The 13,606-nt window shown below is 38.3% G+C and overlaps 1 protein-coding gene across 1 annotated transcript in view; it reads left to right on the forward strand.

Moving 5' to 3' along the window:
* Window positions 1-13,606, forward strand: part of LOC137428947 (uncharacterized) — a 127,386-nt gene that overhangs the window by 76,361 nt on the left and 37,419 nt on the right. Inside the window, exon 4 of the mRNA XM_068118848.2 lies at window positions 6,388-6,958. Within this exon, the coding sequence (XP_067974949.2) occupies window positions 6,388-6,916 (529 nt within the window). The 3' untranslated portion in view covers window positions 6,917-6,958. The remainder of the gene's footprint in view (window positions 1-6,387; window positions 6,959-13,606) is intronic.

Below are 13,606 nucleotides of genomic sequence, written 5' to 3' on the forward strand. Positions count from 1 at the left end.
TATCTGCTGCAAACCTAAATAATTACCTAACCCTTGCAGATGATTGCTTATCATAGAAAATATTTTTGTTCTTTGGGTTTCCTTCTCCAGTAATTAATCATTCAGGCTACTAAATTATGAAATAACAGATGAAATGCCATTCCAAAAGCTTTCATATAAGCTTTACATATAGATTCCATGGAGACTAATGAAATGAAAATGTACATCGGTGATAGTTTTACCTGAACACCTTCTACTAGGTAGCCTATTCAAGTAAAATGCTCTAATGGGTCATTAAAGTACCAATGTAATGGCCCCGAAAGTAATCCCACATTGATGTGGAGTCCATGTGAGTTTTTTTTTCCCTCCACACACCTCCATCCCAAGCATCCAATCTTTGCACCCACACCTTTATCATGTCTGTATTCTTCACTTCCGTCCACCTCAATTTTTATCTCTGCCCCTTCTCCTCCTGCTAACTGCGTCCAGACCTGCCTGACTAGCCTAGTGCTGTCTTGATGGGAAAGGTAACTGGCTTGAGATCTTAGGGTCTGGAGTTTGAGCACCTGTCATGCCGTTGAATTAACATCAGGTGGGTTGACTCAACCTGTCCTCCTTCTGAAGTTGGCAAAATGAGTACCAAATGACCAGTGAGAGAGGGCATTGCATCAGCAGCAGCCACTTCCCCAGTAAATTGATGCTACCAGAAGCATGTCGAGAGATTTAGTCTTTGACAACATTTTAGCATGTCGAGAGATTTAGTCTCAGACAACATTTTAGCATGTCAAGAGATTTAGTCTTAGACAACATTTAGCATGTTGAGAGATTTGGTCTTTGACAACATTTTAGCTTGTCGAGAGATTTAGTCTTAGACAACATTTTAGCATGTCGAGAGATTTAGTCTTCGACAACATTTTAGCATGTCAAGAGATTTAGTCTTAGACAACATTTTAGCATGTTGAGAGATTTAGTCTTCGACACATTTTAGTATGTCAAGAGATTTAGTCTTCGACAACATTTTAGCATGTTGAGAGATTTAGTCTTCGACAACATTTTAGCATGTCGAGAGATTTAGTCTTTGACAACATTTTAGCATGTCAAGAAATTTAGTCTTTGACAACATTTTAGCATGTCAAGAGATTTAGTCTTAGACAACATTTTGGCATGTCGAGAGATTTAGTCTCAGACAACATTTTAGCCTGTCGAGAGATTTAGTCTTCGACAACATTTTAGCATGTCAAGAGATTTAGTCTTTGACAACATTTTAGCATGTCAAGAGATTTAGTCTTCGACAACATTTTAGCATGTCGAGAGATTTAGTCTTTGACAACATTTGAGCATGTCGAGAGATTGATTCTTAGACAACATTTTAGCATGTCGAGAGATTTAGTCTTTGACAACATTTTACCATGTCAAGAGATTTAGTCTTTGACAACATTTTAGCATGTCAAGAGATTTAGTCTTAGACAACATTTTAGCATGTCAAGAGATTTAGTCTTAGACAACATTTTAGCATGTCGAGAGATTTAGTCTTCGACAACATTTTAGCATGTCGAGAGATTTAGTCTTAGACAACATTTTAGCATGTCGAGAGATTTCGTCTTAGACAACATTTTAGCATGTCGAGAGATTTAGTCTTAGACAACATTTTAGCATGTCAAGAGATTTAGTCTTTGACAACATTTTAGCATGTCAAGAGATTTAGTCTTTGACAACATTTTAGCATGTCGAGAGATTTAGTCTTTGACAACATTTTAGCATGTCGAGAGATTTAGTCTTTGACAACATTTTAGCATGTCGAGAGATTTAGTCTTAGACAACATTTTAGCATGTCGAGAGATTTAGTTTTAGACAACATTTTAGCATGTCGAGAGATTTAGTCTTTGACAACATTTTAGCATGTCGAGAGATTTAGTCTTTGACAACATTTTAGCATATCGAGAGATTTAGTCTTTGACAACATTTTAGCATGTCGGGGGTATTTAGTCTTAGACAACATTTTAGCATGTCAAGAGATTTAGTCTTAGACAACATTTTAGCATGTCGAGAGATTTAGTCTGAGACAATATTTTCGTCTGTCGAGAGATTTAGTCTTCGACAACATTTTAGCATGTCAAGAGATTTAGTCTTTGACAACATTTTAGCATGTCAAGAGATTTAGTCTTTGACAACATTTTAGCAGGTCGAGAGATTTAGTCTTAGACAACATTTTAGCATGTTGAGAGATTTAGTCTTCGACACATTTTAGCATGTCAAGAGATTTAGTCTTGGACAACATTTTAGCATGTTGAGAGATTTAGTCTTCGACAACATTTTAGCATGTCGAGAGATTTTGTCTTTGACAACATTTTAGCATGTCGAGAGATTTAGTCTTTGACAACATTTTAGCATGTCAAGAGATTTAGTCTTCGACAACATTTTGGCATGTCGAGAGATTTAGTCTCAGACAACATTTTAGCCTGTCGAGAGATTTAGTCTTCGACAACATTTTAGCATGTCAAGAGATTTAGTCTTTGACAACATTTTATCATGTCAAGAGATTTAGTCTTCGACAACATTTTATCATGTCGAGAGATTTAGTCTTTGACAACATTTTAGCATGTCGAGGGATTTAGTCTTTGACAACATTTTAGCATATCGAGAGATTTAGTCTTTGACAACATTTTAGCATGTCGGGGGTATTTAGTCTGAGACAACATTTTAGCATGTCAAGAGATTTAGTCTTAGACAACATTTTAGCATGTCGAGAGATTTAGTCTGAGACAATATTTTAGTCTGTCGAGAGATTTAGTCTTCGACAACATTTTAGCATGTCAAGAGATTTATTCTTTGACAACATTTTAGCATGTCAAGAGATTTAGTCTTTGACAACATTTTAGCAGGTCGAGAGATTTAGTCTTAGACAACATATTAGCATGTTGAGAGATTTAGTCTTCGACACATTTTAGCATGTCAAGAGATTTAGTCTTGGACAACATTTTAGCATGTTGAGAGATTTAGTCTTCGACAACATTTTAGCATGTCGAGAGATTTAGTCTTTGACAACATTTTAGCATGTCGAGAGATTTAGTCTTTGACAACATTTTAGCATGTCAAGAGATTTAGTCTTAGACAACATTTTGGCATGTCGAGAGATTTAGTCTCAGACAACATTTTAGCCTGTCGAGAGATTTAGTCTTCGACAACATTTTAGCATGTCAAGAGATTTAGTCTTTGACAACATTTTAGCATGTCAAGAGATTTAGTCTTTGACAACATTTTATCATGTCGAGAGATTTAGTCTTTGACAACATTTTAGCATGTCGAGAGATTTAGTCTTTGACAACATTTTAGCATGTCAAGAGATTTAGTCTTCGACAACATTTTAGCATGTCGAGAGATTTAGTCTTTGACAACATTTTAGCATGTCGAGAGATTTAGTCTTTGACAACATTTTACCATGTCAAGAGATTTAGTCTTTGACAACATTTTAGCATGTCAAGAGATTTAGTCTTCGACAACATTTTAGCATGTCGAGAGATTTAGTCTTCGACAACATTTTAGCATGTCGAGAGATTTAGTCTTAGACAACATTTTAGCATGTCGAGAGATTTCGTCTTAGACAACATTTTAGCATGTCGAGAGATTTAGTCTTAGACAACATTTTAGCATGTCAAGAGATTTAGTCTTTGACAACATTTTAGCATGTCAAGAGATTTAGTCTTTGAAAACATTTTAGCATGTCGAGAGATTTAGTCTTTGACAACATTTTAGCATGTCAAGAGATTTAGTCTTTGACAACATTTTAGCATGTCAAGAGATTTAGTCTTAGACAACATTTTAGCATGTCGAGAGATTTAGTCTTCGACAACATTTTAGCATGTCGAGAGATTTAGTCTCAGACAACATTTTAGCATGTCGAGAGATTTAGTCTTAGACAACATTTTAGCATGTCGAGAGATTTAGTCTTAGACAACATTTTAGCATGTCAAGAGATTTAGTCTTTCACAACATTTTAGCATGTCAAGAGATTTAGTCTTTGACAACATTTTAGCATGTCGAGAGATTTAGTCTTTGACAACATTTTAGCATGTCGAGAGATTTAGTCTTTGACAACATTTTAGCATGTCGAGAGATTTAGTCTTCGACAACATTTTAGCATGTCGAGAGATTTAGTCTTAGACAACATTTAGCATGTTGAGAGATTTAGTCTTTGACAACATTTTAGCATGTCGAGAAATTTAGTCTCAGACAACATTTTAGCATGTTGAGAGATTTAGTCTTTGACAACATTTTAGGATGTCAAGAGATTTAGTCTTCGACAACATTTTAGCATGTCAAGAGATTTAGTCTTTGACAACATTTTAGCATGTCAAGAGATTTAGTCTTTGACAACATTTTAGCATGTCAAGAGATTTAGTCTTAGACAACATTTTAGCATGTTGAGAGATTTAGTCTTCGACACATTTTAGCATGCCAAGAGATTTAGTCTTAGACAACATTTTAGCATGTTGAGAGATTTAGTCTTCGAGAACATTTTAGCATGTCGAGAGATTTAGTCTTGGACAACATTTAGCATGTCAAGAGATTTAGTCTTTGACAACGTTTTAGCATGTCGAGAGATTTAGTCTTTGACAACATTTTGGAAGTTGAGAGATTTAGTCTTAGACAACATTTTAGCATGTCGAGAGATTTAGTCTTAGACAACATTTAGCATGTTGAGAGATTTAGTCTTTGACAACATTTTAGCATGTCGAGAGATTTAGTTTTCGACAACATTTTAGCATGTCGAGAGATTTAGTCTTCGACAACATTTTAGCATGTCGAGAGATTTAGTCTCAGACAACATTTTAGCATGTCGAGAGATTTAGTCTTAGACAACATTTTAGCATGTTGAGAGATTTAGTCTTCGACACATTTTAGCATGCCAAGAGATTTAGTCTTAGACAACATTTTAGCATGTTGAGAGATTTAGTCTTCGACAACATTTTAGCATGTCGAGAGATTTAGTCTTAGACAACATTTATCACGTCAAGAGATTTAGTCTTTGACAACATTTTAGCATGTCGAGAGATTTAGTCTTAGACAACATTTTAGCATGTCGAGAGATTTAGTCTTCGACAACATTTTAGCATGTCGAGAGATTTAGTCTTAGACAACATTTTAGCATGTCGAGAGATTTAGTCTTAGACAACATTTTAGCATGTCGAGAGATTTAGTCTTTGACAACATTTCAGCATGATGAGAGATTTATTCTCAGACGACATTTCAGCATGAGAGGTTTCGTCTCAGACGCCGTTTCAGCATGATTTGTGAACATCCTCGGGCTAACTCCTAGCACTGATACTTGGCTTGCGTTTTAATTTGTTCCATAACTTCATTCCAGTCATGTGCCAATTCAAAGTGTTAAACATTAAGTATGCTATCATCATCGATAATCCGCTCAATTCTGGTTTGCAATTGTGATCAGGCGTTGTATATGATGTGCATGAGCAGTAGTGTAAGCACTTTAGCACTCATGTACTTCTGGGCCATCGATGTGTTTCTGCCCCCACCCGCCTCAACTCCCTGGGCACTTTATGGCCCTGTGGGTAAGGCATGCATGCTGGCGGGCTAATTATGTAATTTGTGAATGAGCAGGTGTAGTGTGCATGAGGCGCGTGGTGTTGCTTGGAGGTGAGCTTGCGATGTGTGATGGAATAGTGAACAGGCATGGCACAGTGGGATATGGAGGAGTGATGCAGCAATATTTGCAATTCTTAAAGATCATTCATGGATTTTATCATCTCCTTTTTTTCAACCTGAATTATAAAGCTTGGACTAAACCACCTTTAGAGGCCATTTTTCCCCGCAGAGAAGGAGATGGCCTTTTTCGGGCACCGTGGCCCCATTTTTGAAGCAATGTTTTTTGGCCGGATGCCCTTCCTGCCGCCAACCCTGTTAGTCGCCTCTTGCGACACACAGAGAATTACCAGTGAATTGCCGACCTCGGAAGGTCAATCGACTGGGATTCGAACCCAGGATCCCAAGCCGGCACCTGAACCGCTAAGCCAACACCAGGCTATAATTATAAAGCTTGGACTATATATTGTAAACTAGGTAACCCTCATTTTCTTGTCTTAATTTTAATACCAAGCATGCTGCCAAATTATTTGCTCCGAGTAAATTAATTATTTACTTCACAAACCATGGTCCGACAGAACAAGTGTGAATAGCATGCATACAATGTTGCTTTGTGTCGATTTAACATTTAAGATAAGTGTAGTTCTGATTGCACTAACTCTTCAGGCAAATTTTAAAAATCATAATCATTTTGTTTGTTTAGTAGTTGCTGAAGAGTCAAAAACCTTAAGAACTCACTATTTTCTGAAGATTGATGTCTTATTGAAATTGTATGCTGATGTCGTCTTCCTCTTTTGACTCCCACAGCTGGGTTCGGTCACGTAACCATTTACGGCGTTCTTTGCAACGACGCGACGGTGGTGGTATTGAGGAGACATGCCCTGTGACTCTGTCGTCATCACCATCCAGCCGAAAACCGCCAGCTGTGCCACCAATTTTCACAACATACAGTGATATTGGTGTGGCGATGTTGTCACCTCCACAGCCATCGCAGCCACCCTCCTGTGTACTCTCATCACCCGTTATAATCACGACAGCATCCGACATTGCACCTAGACTGTATGACGGGAGAAGAATACCTCTGTACACTGTCTCCGCTACCACTACTGTCACCTCTGTCGATCCTACCTTGACATCGGCTTCATTTCCACAGCTGCTGCCCGGAAGTCTTCACGGACCATCCATCGCTAAAACAGCCTACAACGGCAGCAGGTTCGTCGCGCGGACGCGGGGCGGGCGTGGCGCGGCGCTGGGGGGGGCATCAGCCACAGCCACGACGCCAGCGCGCGTCTTTCGGGCGAGAGCCGAGGTACACTGTGATCCTGAGCTAACGTAGGCCTGGTGGGCCGGCCAGCCGCAACGAAGCGCTCCTGGCCAGGTGAGGCCTGCTTCCTGCATACCCAATACTGCCCTACTCCCTTCTTCCCAAAATGATTTGGCCTGCTTCAGAATTTCCAAGATTCAATCACTGAGGCCAAAATCTTTATCATACCGATTGCACCACTTTCTATAGTCAAAGACAAATTTGAAATTATATTCTTACATTATTTCATCAAACGGCTTGTTTTTCTGCCATGATCAATACGGTCATGCCACTTGTTATCTTTTATACAGTAATCAATATGGTCATGTTTGTATGATATGGTCATGCTCGTCACCTTAGCTGTATCTGTTTAGAAGTTTAAACAAGACAATGCAGCAGGTAAACTCCTTCGCTGGCTTACTCGACACTTGGCTCTCCAGTACTGAGTCAATTATTTACCTTTTATCCTTGACCCAAACTAATATTTTGACATGGTTCCAGGACAAACCACACAGTAAGTAAGGCATGATGGTTTTCGAGAAGAAACATTGAGCCGACAGCTATGTGTGCAAATATGGAATATGAATATCCTACGTGACCTTTGCAGACATAGACATATATTGCATATGTGATATCGGAATTTCCTGGGAGTGTGAGGATGTAAAATTAGCTTTGTGGAGAGTGATGGGGTTGGGAGGCCACCCTCGAAATTTTTCGCAATTTTTTCGCAACTTCTGGGGATTTTTAATTCTCCTCTTGTGACTTTTTTCTCTCGAGGGTCTTGCGCACATTTTGACACCGCGTATGTCCAAATCACACTTACCCATCAGGTGTCACATGACAATTAGTAGTCACATGTCCTAGAAAAACTGCAATCTTTGAATATGTTAACATACAACAAACACATGTAAATAAGCGTTACATGCATTAGGACAGATGGTGTTGTCGTGGAAGTGGTTTGGGACTCAAGACTCCAATAATCGGAAACAGGTTTTACAAAAGATCCAGACTTTATTAACTAGTTGTTCACTTCATTCAAATACTAATAACTACCGTTAACTCAATGGACCAGATAACTCTATCCGCATAGTCCCTCTTTCTCAGCCGATGTTTCTCCGTAGCGCCGTACTCGTTCATTCCATCGGGCAGGGCTTCTGATGGCAAGTAATCCTGACTCATAGTTTGCTCTGGTTTATATGGGCCTTGTCGCGCTAATCCCTTCTCCGCAAATGCCCCGAGGTCATGCATGCTCGCCCCCCTGCTGGGGAGTTCCTTCACCCTCTTTGCATCCCGATGTCCCAAGTCAATAGTGAAGGCTTGGGAATGTGTGTTAGCCCGGGGCCGTGCTAAAGCTACACAACAGGACTCCCAGCTTCGACAGGGCGAGATGCATTCCTGACATTCTTACGACCACCTGCTCGTACCTTGGTTTGTTACCAGTTCCAACCAATGAGTTACACTGAGTTACACTTCCACAATTCCCTCATCTTTTTGTTTTTGTTTATATTAACCATTAATCTAAACATCAATATAAGTAAACAATCAATCACTACAAGTAAACATCAATACAAGTACTCAATCAATCACTACAAGTAAACATCAATACTAGTACTCAATCAATCACTACAAGTAAACATCAATACAATTTCCTTAGGCATACACCGTCATCCTGCAAGAATCTGATCACAAAACATTTCGTTGGTCATTGACTCCTTCCATATTGTTAATTCAATCTATTTCATTTGCATCACAAATATCTTTGCAAAACAACACTTCACCATTTTCAAGTTTTTAAAGCATCTGCAACATCTGGCAAAAACGTTTCCCTCCAAACAAATGTTGATTCTTTGTTTGAAAGGAAGGGCTGATCACTTGTGTTTGAATTCAGGTATGAAACATTTTCTTCTGTCTTTATAAACACCTGCACTACTTCGTGTAGGATTTCGCTGTTGTGGTAACGGTGCGGAGTCATAGACTGACCCTGCTCTCCATGTAGCATTCTTGCCACTCTTGCTGTGAACCATAATGATTCCTTGAACAAGGCCTTCGCCCAGTTGTAGTCGACTTGCCTCCTCCCTCATTATGAGTGGGCAGCAAGTGTTGTTTTAATGTTGATTGGCCAGCAAGATGTGGAACAGGGATGCCGGATGCATCCACAATGATGTTGGGACCATGCTGTTCAGGTCATTCATGGTCCATACCAGGAGCAACCAGCAGAATCGTGCACAGCTGTTGTGACAAGGGCACAGCCGTTTTTTGCAGCTACATGCTGGTTCCCCGGACGTTGGTGAAGTAATAACATATGTCCCCGCATTTCACAGAGGTTGCAGGTAAAATGTCGTTGTCCTGCAACTTCTGATGTGATGAATGTTCGAAGCCTTCGAACAAGAGTAAGTGATCGCCTTTCTTTCATATGTTGCAGTGTGATCCAGGCAAATGGTCACATAAATTTCCTTGGTGAAGGTAAGCATCCATCTCCAAGTTACACGGGAGAATGTCTTCATCATTCTTTGAGAAAGAGGGTGTATGCCACGATTAACTTCATTTTTTAGCCACAAATTTTCTTTCTCGAACTTCTTCCCAATTCCGTTAGCACCCCCTTCAAATGTGATCTCGTCTTATCCTTATGCTCAGTCACATCTGAATCTGCTTTCCACACACACTGAATCAGATAGGGTACATCTTACCATGAAATCAGCATAATTATGTATATCTTCTGACAGTTTCACATTCAACAATTTGTTGTTTTCCCTTACAACATTCAAAAAGTTATATTCATTTATATGCGTCACACAAGTAATATTCAATCAGGTATGTATTTGACTACTAAACTAAGAATAGCATCCACAATTGCTTTCAGGTTAATATAGTTCAAAATTAACTCGTGCAGGTATTTTAGCACTACTCTAAGAAAATAAATTGTATATGATTACAATCACAAACAGGAATATCTAATTCCCACCAAAAATTTTCCCAAACCAACAAATTAAGCATAATGTATTATTACCATAATTCCTCCCCACTTTTCCTTTTCCTTCTTTTTTTTTTTTTTTTCTTTTTTTTTTTTTTACTAACAGTGTGTCACTTGTGGTGATATGAGTTCACTGATCTTGTAATTGACACAACACAAAACATTTCGTTATGTCATTATCTTAATTCTACTGTATTCATTTGCAACATCACTTGATTTAATCTTTTAATCTCAGTATTTATGTCGCCATAAAAGTCTTCCTCTTGTGGTTCCACATTTCTTTCCTCATTTGTCACTTCATGCGTTATCATCGTGTTGTTGGTTACCTTATTCAAACACACCGTCACTAAGGCTTTCAAGCAAGCCACCACTAAAACAATTGCCAATATACTAAATCCACAAACAAGTCTGCTACTCCTTGTATATATTCATACCTATGACATAATTATATGTCGACGACATTCAACATTATATACCAAACTAACAAGCTTCCTAAAAGGTAAATAAAGAAAATCCCTTAATATGTAACATAAATCAGATTATTTGTCTTACCCTGATCCCCCTATCTCCCGGGGTCGAACTAAATCCCCTAATCATGAGTGTAGTTGTGATACATTATCCCTCATGTTGCGCTAATATCAGTAGATAATGGTATGTCATGTAGGCAAATAAATGTCACTATCTTCCCTAATTCAAGTAGGAATATTAAATGTTGAAAATGTAATGTTTATCAATGCAAGGGGTGTTAAAATGTAATTCAAATGAATGTAAATCACGATTATCATTTATCCGCCACTGAATGTTCTGCTGGGCTGCTAGGTGCAGCCTCATTTTCTGTGGGATCGTCCATCTTAGCCCCATGTGCTTGCTTGCAATGAGAGGCATGAATCCAACTTTCTATTTTGGGTCCATATTTGTTCCTATTCTTATCAATCTCCTATGGTTTATCAATTTGTTCCAAAATACCACAACCAAAGGTTTTAACCAAAGTTCTACCAAACTATTTCCAATGTGAACTCCAAATGCCAGTGAAACAATGATTCGAAGAATTAACTTCAAGGGGTCAATAATTTTTTTTTTTTAATAACCAGATCTAATTTTCCCATCCAATAGTTTGCCTTGCCACATGTCATATTATTACACTTTAATAAACCTTCGAAAAATGTTTCCGATCTCAACAAATTTCCTTTTTTACAAATAGCCATGTGTACATTACGTATTTAACTACAATTTCCTCTGTTTGTTTGGCCTAACTGGCCGCAAAAAATGGCTGCCAGCATGCAGTACCGTTTTTTATCTACCAAGGAAGTGCTCGTCCACACAAGACCTCTACCAAAATGTTGTTTGTAAAAACAAATCTGGGATTTCTGATTACATGGATGCACACTCTCAGGACATTTTCAGGCTGCTGTTAACAATCCACTATGATAAATCAATTCGTTTACCCTGTGTAAATTGTGTATTCTGGGACGTCAGTGTAAGACCTCTCCCAATTTTTACTATTAATGAATAGCTGCTCATAACTCAGCAAATCAAATCTTTATTCTCCATCTCCCTTGACAAAAGTGATAATTTTCATAATCAAATTATATTTCTATTTTATTTTACGAATTCTCTCGATATTCGATCCCATCCACATGGAACTATCTATTTTCAGACAAGGCCCACTGTCGGTGTCAACAATCTTGTAAGATTGATACACAAAACAACGACAACAAACACAAACATTGATACACAAAACACAAACACACGCATGCATTATGCATATTTGTTTGCGTTGGAACCATTATTTACAGATCAGGATGGGTGTCAGTTTTATTTCATTTTCATAAAATTTGTCCTTCAATTTTATAAATGCTAATACGCAAATGGACCAAAAAGTTTATTTTTAGAAAACCCCTATGATGTCACATTGAAATTACCCTTTCAGTTCCCACCATAATTTATCCAAATTTGACTACATACCCATTTGCATGTCAGTCGACCACTGACCTATCAATCATGCGGAACACTAGTCCGAAATTCCCACCTGATCATCATGTGACTCTTGTCACTTGGTTTCAAAAATTTGCAAAGCAATTGTTCCAACTTTGTAAATTTAAAATTTTGTGCCCAACATAAAAGATCCAATTTCGGCATTTGATCAATTAATTACTAATTTGCTTACAAGCAAAAGAAAAAATGAATAATTCTTGCTCCAAAAACCTTTTCAGACACAAGAATCATCGACAGTTATTCATGTTTGTCCAGTAATCTAATCTGTTGAAGCCAATCGTCATTTGGGATTTGCCGCAATGAAGGCCTAATCGTTCTCTGAGGTACCGGTAAGCAGTGGTACCCTTGATCTTGGTTTACCCTATGAACTTGTCTTCCTGTTGGTATACGGACATCTTCTTTTCCAATGTCCCATCTGTCCACACTTGAAACACCGGTTTCTGTCGTTGCCTGGTCTGTGCACCTGTGCACTTCTATTGCTGGGCTGCATCTCTACATTCCTGAGTTGCCACTGCAATCTCTCGTTATCTCCTGAAACACGAAAAAATTATCTGTACCGTCCTTTTTGGGGAGACAAATGGGAATCAGATGGGACAACTGTCACTTTCATTCCTAATTTCGAGGGCAGTTGTGCATTTGTCTCCTCCACTGTATCCTGTATCCTTTTTATTTTAAGTTCTAGATCCGTTATCCGTTCTTGCTGTTCCTGTTGTCTGGATTCACCATCCCAAAGATGGAATGCAAGCCAGTCTACTGTTAGATTCTGTCTCTCCCTGGCTTTCAATCTTTGTCCCAATCTTTCCAATCGACTTCGCTCAAATGTACCATCTCTTGGAAACTCCTCAGCATTTCCCTTTGTCCACAAATACCAATTCTCGACCTGTCTTATAGCTTCGTCACCATAACGGTCGTACATATGATATGTACAAGTACCTTTTTGTGGAATCTCTAGTTGTCCTTGTGTATTCTTGCAGGCTCCATTTCCCATTCTGCCTTTTATCAAAGTAGCGTTGGATGTGTTGTAGCTTGTTCCTCTCAAGCTTCACTCGTACCTCCAGGAAGGATCTCTCCACCTGTTCAAATGGTGATTTCCAGAGAATTTCTCTCACCTGTGGCTTTTGCACAATCCAATCTCACAAATCAGTATTTGCAGATGAGCCAAAGGGTCAGTATGAAATGGGTGAATTCTCAGGTGTCCGCTCTGTTGAAGGGGAAATCACACAATGGTAACCGCACATATATATCTATATATAAACTCACCACCTTGCTCAATTTTCCAAGGTTGTCTTCACATTGATAATATCTCACAAAGATATCAAAGCTTCTTTCTTGAGACCGCATTTTCATCAATCAAACGATCAATATATTCAATTCAATTTATTCAATTCAATTTATCCAGTTAAATTTATTCAATTAAATTCAATCAATTAGATTCAATCAATCAACAATTCAATCAATTATTCAATTCAATTTATCCAGTTAAATTTATTCAATTAAATTCAATCAATTCGATTCAATCAATCAACAATTCAATCAATTATTCAATTTCAATTAATTCATCAATATTCATCAATAAATCAAATTAATCATTTTGGATGACTCCTTGCATAAGCCCTTTTCCCAATGACGTCAGGACAGGTCCATCCATTGACTGAGATCGAAGCTCATCGGTCGTCACCTCTGGTTCATACCTCATGTCAATTGATGAATCACCGTTCTGTCCTAGGGTCATATCTGACATATTTCCCCATTTTGCC

This window comes from Myxine glutinosa, chromosome 6 (assembly GCF_964187855.1).
Source record: "Myxine glutinosa chromosome 6, kmMyxGlut1.1, whole genome shotgun sequence".
NCBI classification, from domain to species: Eukaryota; Metazoa; Chordata; class Myxini; order Myxiniformes; family Myxinidae; genus Myxine; species Myxine glutinosa.